Source organism: Galendromus occidentalis, unplaced genomic scaffold (assembly GCF_000255335.2).
Source record: "Galendromus occidentalis unplaced genomic scaffold, Mocc_1.1 scf7180000075521, whole genome shotgun sequence".
Classification (NCBI taxonomy): Eukaryota; Metazoa; Arthropoda; class Arachnida; order Mesostigmata; family Phytoseiidae; genus Galendromus; species Galendromus occidentalis.
The window spans coordinates 1-9550 of record NW_003803511.1 but is presented as its reverse complement, the minus strand read 5'-3'; the positions used below and the strand labels follow the sequence as shown (position 1 = coordinate 9550).

The following is a 9550-nucleotide window of genomic DNA, read 5'->3' as shown; positions in this document are numbered from 1 at the left end:
TCACTTACGGGTACCGGCGGCGGCTGTCGGGTCCCGCGGGCTCGAGCGAGGCGGGCGGCGACACAGTAGGGTCGCCGATCATCGAATTCCATCGGGTCCCATGCCTCAAGGGCGGCTGCACGGAGGTCGGAGTAGCGGCAGATGGGGAGGCGTTGGGTGTGCACGACGGAGTTTAGAAAAATCCCGAGGGGACTGATTCGGAACGTTGAGGACATGATTCGACTTGAACAACGATGAGAGTGGTCACGAGTCGGAAGCACGAGTGGCCTAATATTTTCCGGGAAGTCCAAGTTCGGGTTCAATTTGGGAGAGGAGACCCATCGGGCGCTCTCAAAACGGGTAGAATTTCGTAGTGTTCATCCAGACAACCGGTTCCAGACCCCGACGCGTCGACTCATACGTCTGCTCCGCACATTTTGCACTACTAGTTAGTCAGTTAGGATTCGAATGTCATTTCCGTAGGTAGCGATCCAGTCAATTTTCTCCAGGAAACAAAGTTGACCGGAATTCTCGAATGTCAAATTTCGGCGTCGCAAACTCCGAACGAGGCGGAAGAGCTCGACTGTAAGGCATACGGAATGTCATCTCGAGAATTCGGCCGGGAGTGTGACGCATATCTAGGTAAAGTTATATGCTGCAATAAAGAGGAGCCGATGGCTGTCGTGGAGTTGTCATAGATAGGGTCGCTAAGGTGCGGGGGAAGCCTGACGTGCATCCACGTCTGGAAGCTTCACGGGCCGCAGCGGACACACACGCCAGTTGAGAACCAACCGTCCATTGAGACGGCCAGACTACCACGACGGCTTAGGCGATTTAAGCGAAATTCAGTTCCGTACTTTCCCGAGGCCAAACTGTGGCATCATAATGAATGACGATCCAATGCAATAGCCGATCAGCGGCTTAATCCATTTGCAGGGATTCGTTGGAGTCGGTGGGAGGGGAGGCGGAGTTGTTGTCGTTGCATGCTTGTGCTGGTTGTATGCATCCCAGATACTCTCGCCGTCGCCGCCCTTGGGTGGCTCCCCAGCTCTGAGACACACCGTGTCACGCGCAGCCAGTCGTAGACATCTTACTACGAATTCCAGACAATCACAGGGAAAGTCATCTGGATTCGTTTCGGTGATTGTGCATGACCGGTTCTCTTTCACGCATTCGGGCTCGCAGTCTACCAAGTGGTCGAAGTAGCCGAAACCGGAGTCTACAAGGCTAATCACGAGGAGGGCTACCAGGAGTCTTGCCGCCATTGATTCCTGAAATTTCGAGCAGTGCATGAATTTTCTTGAAATCCAAGTTATTAGTCAGGAAATCAGCGGCCTTGACCTCACCGGGGTAGTATTCGACGTTGACCTCTCCGTTAAGGTATCTTTCTCTGACGTAGTAGAACCTCACCTCAACGTGTTTCGCGTTCTTAAATTGTTGCGAAGATTCGGTCAGTCGAATTGTAGCCTCTTTGTCAATGAGTAGGGTCGGTTTCACGGGGTAGTGGAGCTCGTTCAGAAGTTCGGCCGTCCAGATCGCCGCTTTACAAGCCTCTGAGGCAGCGATCAGCTCCGCGACCATGGAGCCGGTGGAAACACAGCTGTGGCGCTGGCTGCACCAGCCAATAGCTCCTCCTCCGAACTTGACCAGGGAGCAAGAAGTGCTCCGTCTGGTGGTCTCACACATAGCGAAATCTGCATCGCTGTGGACCTTGAGTTCGCGTGAACAGCCAGTAGAGTAAAAGGGGCCGTGAGTCCTTGTTCCACTCAAGTATCTCAAGATGTGCAACCCCTGTTTCCAAAACTGTTTCGTTGGGCAATCCAGGTACTTTGACAAGAAGCCTACTGCATAGGCTATATCCGCTCTTGTCGCAATTGCGAGGTACATCAGTCCGCCGACGAGAGAGCGGTACGGCAGTGACACATCGATCTCGCCATCGTAGGCGGATTTCGCACTGCTGTCAAGCGGCGCCTTGGCCGGCTCGCAACTCGTCATACCAAATCTTTCCAACAAGTCGGCAATGTACTTCGACTGATGGGTGTCGATAGTTCTAAGGTCTGAGGAGATGTCTATGTGCAACCCAAAGAAGAATTCCAGTTTTTTTTTCTGAAATCAGTCGACGAATCTCAGCGATTTTATTTAGTCTTTCACATATAGAGAGGATTTGAATCTACGGGTTTTTAAGAAGAGGAAAATTTCACACAAAGAAAAGCTCATCAAGACCCCTCCCGCGGGGCAGAGCGTCGAAGAATTCCAGTGGTTTGAAAGTGATCCCAAAAAGCCTTACCGAGTGCAATGAGGAATTCTCCAGCATCTTCTTTGCATGAGGCTCCCGTAATGCCATCATCGACATATAGAACTACCACAAGTCGTTTCGGTCCCTCGGAGAAGAACATGCACGGGTCTGAGGTGCTCTGGGTCAATCCCAGCTCCAGGAAGCATTTCTTGATTTTGCTGTTAAATTCTTTCGGAGCTTGCTTCAATCCGTAAGAAGCTTCCAGCAGCTTGCAAACTCCCCCAGATCCGTCCTTCTGACTGAGGGGTGTAATTTTCTTCTCTTAGATCTGAGCGCAAGAAGGCCGTAGCCACATCAAATTGATATACAGTCAGTGCCTCCTGTGCTGAGTCCGCTAGGAGCGTTCTGATTGTTTCGAAACGAGCTACTGGGGAGTACAGTTCCTGGAAGTCCCTTCCAGCGACCTGATTGTAACCCTTGATCACAAAACGAGCTTTTCGGCGGATAATTACCCCATTCTTATCCTCCTTCGTTTTGAAGATCCATCTATTGCCTATGGTGCGCTTTCCCTTAGAAAGTTCCGTGAGTTCCCATACATTGTGATGCTTCATCGAAGCAATCTCTTCGGACATGGCCTTCAGCCATTCCTCTACTGTAAGGTGAACTATACACTTCATTAATACTGTTGGGCGCGTCCGCCAGTTCATTTACGCTAGTGTTCTGTTTCTCAACGCTGGATGGCGCTGCATCTGCGTAGCCGGCTTGATATCTATCAGGCGCCTTCAGCTTGGATCGATCCCTAAATCTGCGTCCTGCATGACTAGGTGGGTTAACCTCAACTTCTTGCCTGTCGACAGCCACTCCGGCGGCAGGTACTTCTCCAGAAGCACCGGCATCTAATCCTTCATCGGCTAGTTCTACGGAGGGCTCAGGTGCGCGCTCCGCTTCTTCGTCAGCATCGGCAGTCAGTCCATCTCTGCTGCTGCTCTCTCCACTCTGCGCCGTCTCACTCGACTGATTCTCTGAATCATCGTCTAGCGGCTGGGCTTGGCTATTTTCACATCCTTTGTCCGGATGACCCGTGTTGTACCGGGTAGCCAAACTCTATAGGATAGTCCGTCCTCGTGGATTCCGACGATTCTGCCAGGGAGACTTCGGTCATCTAATTTCTTTCGATTAGGATCTCGATTATAATAGTTGCAGGGTGTACCGAAGGCTTGAATCTTCTTGAGAAAAGGTTTCCGGCCATGGATAATTTCGAAGGGAGTTTTGTCCCTTTGTGCACTTTGACACAATTCAGGACATGTGCGGCGAAGTTTACTCCTTCAGCCCACAGTCCTTTCGGGAGTTTCGCATCAATTAGCATGGCTCGATTAAAATTTAGAAGCGTGCGATTCAAGCGTTCGATGACACCATTTAGCGTGGGAGTATAGGGCGGCGAATAACTGATCCCAGCGCCTATCCTATCCATAACTTCGGCAACTCTCTGATTCTTAAATTCTCCTCCTTCATCTGATTTGAAGTGGTAGATATCGTGACCGGTCTGGTTCTTGAACCATCGAGTGAAAGACTCGATACAATCTGGCACTCGGTCCTTCGATTGGACAAAGTAGACTTTGTCCAATCGACTCATGTCATCACTCAGAGTCAAGAAATAAGCAGTAAGCACTGCCATAGGACCTGTTACTGACGGCGCAAGTATCGGAGAAAATGTAGCCGGGTCGTGGAGCTCTATCGCTCATCGGTCTAGACCTATTTACCGCACGCGGCATCTTTCCGCGGGTACACGATTCACAGACTATGAAGTCATTCTCTATCTCATGTCCTTCTCGCTGCAGCATCTTTTTCACTTGATCAACGTTGATGTGCGCAGAGGTCTTGTGCGCCTTCGAGAGACTGATCTCTTTCTGAACTCAAGTACTGATGTTAGCTTCTGGAATTTCCGTAGCTCGAACAACATAGAGATTGTTGCATCTCTCCGCGTACACTTTTACACTGTCTCGTACTGATCTGATGTTATCTTTGGTGACCTGAATTTCGTAACCATCGTCAGCCAATTTAGCTACTGATGTAAGATTTCGACGCAAGCTGGGAACGTGCAAGGTTTCCCTTAGTTCAAGAACTTGCGTTTTATCTTGTGACGAGACTGTAACCAGCGCAGTTCCGGAGCCTCTTACTTTCAGCACTCGCGCTCCGCCTAGCCTAACTTCACGATGAGACTCGAAGGCTTGATAGTCGACCATCCACTTACGACTTGAACACATGTGATGGGTCGTTCCGCTATCAACTAGGAATTCCTCACCCAAGTCGTTGAAGTTCACCTCAGCCAGTTCCACATTGAGGGCTCCAGAGAAGTTGGCTTGCGGCGGATTCTGTCGTTGGGGCTGGTTTCTTCCGCGGTTGTTGTTGTTGCGATTCTGATTTCTGTTGTTGTTGGTGTTATTTTGGCGTGGGGCTCCGCACTGGGCCTGCATGTGGCCCTTCCGGTTGCAATTGTAGCTCACGACTTCTGATGATTCTGAAGACGTCGTTCTACGTCGTGAGAAACTTCGTTGGTAGTTTCGTCGAGGGGTGTTGCGGTTGATGTTGAGTCGGGAGAACATAGCGAGTGCTTGATTGTCATTGGCACCGCGTCTCACAATCAGACGATTGCCAAGCTGGCAAGAACAATGCTCATAGCAGCAAACTTGAATTATACCTTATGAGCAGAGGCCTGCCTGTGTGCCACGTATCTCCTGAATATTACCACGATATGCCCCACAACCGAAAAATCCACATACGAAACGATATATAAAGTTCCGCCCAACCTATCAAATATACGTCCTTTAGGCTCAAGCTGCTATTATTAATTAAGTCGCGTTTATCACCAGTTCTTGGTGTGTTTGTGTAAATAAGATTATTTGTTCTTTCTACAGGTCTTTCCAGTCAAAGGTCCTTGTGGCGCACTGTCCTAGACGATCACTAAATGAAGACGCTAAAGAATTCAAGTGGAGAAATCCGGAAGTGGGCGCACTATGCGTAAATGTTCGCCGGGCTAACTAGCGGGTCTGATCCCTGGCCTAGCCGCTAACTTCACTGCACTGGGGGTTTGGAACCCTTTGGGATGATGATTCTGAGATTTTGATGTAGGCGCTCTGTGGATCGCCACTCTCGATCTCTGACAGATTGTGCGTGTGTGTGTGTGTGTGTGTGTGTTGACGGCTCGATGTTTCCGCCGGCCGGGTGCTTGACTGTTAACGGTGGCGCCGTGAGCGGGAGAAACCGGTATGATCGATCCGCGCCGCGCCGGGTGTGTGTTTGCTATCTGAGTGCGCCCGACTTCCTAGGAGTTTATTCTTATCTCTCCTGGAGATATAATCGAGATTGATAATGATTATACTGTACACTGATTAATAGGACATGAATAAATATGGATCCTTGATCCGAAGATTCCCCAATAAGTCTCTCTCTGAGGAAATAGCTGAATGGGTTATGGGAAACTAGAATCTGTTGGGAAGGATAGTGTGCTGTGAGTGTAGTGCATGCGCAATGGACCTAGTCCGTTCGTCACACTCCCCCCCGGAATTCCCGGCACCCGGTGTCGGGAATTCTGTTAGAAAGGCATTGCCACGCGCCACTGATTCGAATTTAAATTTTCCCTCTATGGAGAGGGAAGGGATCGACTAACGGGAAGCGCGCGGCAGAATCGGCCTTTTCGTCTCGACACCGAGAGAAGTCGGACGTGAATTCCGCGTAATTGTGGTTCTTCTATCTAACAAGATACGTTCAAGGAACACGGCATGCAGCAACCAATGGGAAACCGCCTCGGCTATCGCTGGTCCCCCAGGGGGTTAGTTCACAGACGAGGTGAGGCGAATTGATTTGACGTAAATTCCGAAGGTTTGATGATTTGTGAGGCTGGAGGACTGCTGTTTCTCCTTGAGTGGTGAAGGATTTCTTTTCTTTTCAGTTGATGTACAAGTATCTCATGCTCAATCATTATCCTCACAGGGAGGTCGACACCATCACCGGCCTCATCTGGGGGTCCTTGACCGCCGCCGAGCGCCGACCCTATCAAGCCGCCTCGAAGTGTGCTCAGCGAGGGGTGCGCGGGCGGCGCCGGGTCAGCTTGGGCTGACTCGGCTCCTTAAATTCTGCGTGCCCCCGAGCTGGCACGCGGAGAGGTACGTGTGTACCTTGCAAGCGCAATCGGCCCTCGGCCGCCCAGTCACCCTCCAGGAGGGGGAGCAAGCGAATTTTACTCCCAGTTGTCGTTGTACCTCCGGGAGTGCCATCGTGCGGTACCACCGCTATGAATAAATGACCGGCAGCCGAAAAATGGCGTTCCGAGATGCTGTGGTGTCTTTTGTGGCGTACACACCTCTCAGAAGAGGTCCTGAGCCTCGAAGGAGAATGAGGACACAAGATTTGAACTTGTCGGATCCACGTGGGGTGTGCCGCGCAAACGAGATAACTCCCGGGGAGATCCCAAAGTGATGGAAACTCTCCTGGAGATGATGGGATGATAACGTCGGAGGGATCGAACCTCCGGTCGCGAACTTGATTGAACTTGATCACTTGGGAAACACTCGGGATTTGAACCCAAAACTGAGATTCCCGAGGAGCGCTGCGGCTGCCTCGGTACCTTGATCGTGATAACTGATGATGATCAGGCGGCGTTCTCTGCCACTGTCGCCACTGACGACCGCAGTGTTTTTAACACCCCTCTGCACTCGTCCAGCTGATTGAAAAGACAGCTGACGCGAGGCAGCTGACGGTCAGCGCTGCGCTGATAGACGTACCTACGCGCTTGCACACCCCAGTGCTTATATATTGACGTTCATAAATATAATAATGGGACTGCTTGTCCTGGACAATGGATGGCGGATTAACCGCTGAATTAGATATTTATAATTGAATGACAGTTACTCGTTCCCGACTCGATCTCTCTGTGTGTTATGTGCTGATTGTATGGTGTACTGATTGGGCGAGGTGTGTGTTTTCTGCAAGCTGTGACGCGACGGCTACCTCCGCCCGTGACAGTCCCCCCCCGAATTCCGGGAAGACTCCACGAGGAGCCGCGGAATTCTGTTGACCAGCAAGTTGCGACTTAGAGGGACCACTGCTCCCCGCTTCGAAAACTCGCGCCAATGTAGATCGCGCCGCCTGACGGCAAGTTCTGCTCTCTGGTGCGCTGATCCGATTATTCCTTTCCATGCGCGGTCTCGTCGGAAGTGGATCTGTGATCAAGTGTGTTCCTCATCTTTGAAGAATGGCTGAAGAAGCTCCAGGAGCCCGCAGATCTGGACATCCTTACTTTCTCACCCCTCTTGGCTTGGTCTACAAGCTGTTGTTGGAGAATGATCTGAAGAATACACATCTTCGTGTTCGCGATTGTCAGTACATTGCAAGGCATTTCTGGTTTGACCTTACTGACGAAGAACGGCAGCCGTTCAGGGATTTCTCCCGTTTTCTCTTAAGGAGAACGACCACTCGGCCGCCGGAGCCCCTGTTGAGCCGACAGTTCCGCTATCGTCCACCACTCTTTGCGGCCCATGCCGGTGCCTACCTTCGGCTTCTGGATAATATGCAGACTGGCGAATCCCATCAACTCACGGTGCCTCTTGATCGTGAGCCGATTAACATCTCCTGGCCGGATATCCATGGTTCTGACGAGATAGCCGAGGGAAACGAAAGGCGGCGAGCCTATCTACAGCAGTTGATCCAGGATCCTCGCATCGCGCCGCAACATGAGCGGCCGCCAAGGCCGGTCGACCCCCGGACCGGGCAATATGTGTTGCCGCCTACCCCACCGGCTCCTGTCCAGCGTGTTCGACGCCGTCCGCCGGCCCAGCTTTCTCCGGGCCTGGCCGATGTTCTGGTCAGCTTGCGGAACGCCAGGCGTTCCGGCAGGAGTTAAATCTTCCTCCAATGTGTTCCAAATTATTTCTTCGACAAAATAAATGTCTGTGTGATTAAGACTCAGTTTTACTTTTTGGGAGATCGGGTCGGTTCTCAAGAAATGCCTAGTTCGGCTGGGAATGCTCTATCGGGAAGAGTTTCGTGATGGGACGGTTGAAGATTTGGCCCGTGGCCGTCTTGATTGTGCATGATTTCGATTTTTCAGGTGCGGACTCGTTCTTGAGTGCTATGACCTTACAGAGGGGCCAATACGCCCGGTTGGCGTTCGAATCTTCCAGCAGACAAATGTCGCCGATTTTCAGCGGCCTGGCCGGAATGGGGAGTCTGTTATGAGCAGATCTTAGGTAGCTCAGGTATTCGCGGTGGAATCTTTTCCAGAATGAGTTTAGGATCCTCTGTTGGTAGGTCCATCTCCTGGAGAAAATTATCTTGTCCGAATCCTTGGTTCTCATCGGGTTGGCCGCATGCTGCGGAAAGAATGTATCTCCTCGATAACCGTGCAAAAGGTCCATCGGGCTGAGGGCTTCTGTGGAGTCGAGACCTGATGCTACCGCCGTGATCGGGCGTTTATTTATCATCAGCTCGATGTTGCTCAGAATCACCTCCAGGTCCCGGAAGTGGGGAACTGATGTTCCGAGAACTTTCCTCAGCGGTCGCTTGACCGATTGCACGAGGCGCTCGTAGAAGCCGCCATGCGAAGGGGAGTTCGGAGTTATGAAGTTCCATCTGATGAATTTGTCTGCGAGCCATTTCTTTATTTCTCCGTTGATGATGTGATCGTACAGGAGTTTGAGTTCCTTTGCTGTCCTCTGGAACGATAAGCCATTGTCTGAAGTGATCGTGGTCACCGACGGGTATCGGTTCACGAATTTTTGTAGAGCACCGAGGACCTCTGAGGTCGACATGTCGGTTGTTAGCTCGAGATGGACCGCTCGGGTGACCGCGCATACGAAAAGGAGAATGTAGCTTTTCGCTTTTTCGCCTGAATCGTTCTTGTATTTTATGGGGCCGGCGAAGTCACAACCTGTGTGGTAGAATGGTGGGGCCGTTTCCAGCCTGAACGCTGGCAACGGAGCCATTGGGAGGCTTGCGGCCTGGCCGTGAAAGATTTTGCATGTAGCGCAAGAGGAGATGACCTGTCTCGCTAGTTTCCTTGCGTGAATAATGAGAAATTCTTCTCTGAGAATATGTAGAAGGCCGGAAACGCCTCCGGAGTGTAGGCATTTCTTCTCGTGGATGTATCTGACGATAAGTCTGGAGAGATTACAGTCCGCTGGGAGGATGATCGGAAATTTCTGTTCCTGTGACAACTCCGGAGCGAATTCTAGCCGAGTCCTGCAGCGGAGCAGGCCGTCATCGCCCTTGAACGGGTTGAATTGGTAGAGAATGCTCTTGGGTCTGACCCTGATGTTGTCTGAATTGATTTCTTCGGGA

General features: G+C 51.3%; 1 protein-coding gene across 1 annotated transcript; it reads right to left on the bottom strand.

Annotated features, from left to right (window-relative positions):
• Nucleotides 1–8220: 8220 nt before the first annotated feature.
• LOC100899669 (uncharacterized) lies at nucleotides 8221–9195 on the bottom strand. The gene has a single exon (XM_003737379.1). It carries the CDS (start codon nucleotides 9193–9195, stop codon nucleotides 8221–8223), a length of 975 nt encoding a protein of 324 aa, XP_003737427.1.
• Between the last annotated feature and the right edge of the window lie 355 nt (nucleotides 9196–9550).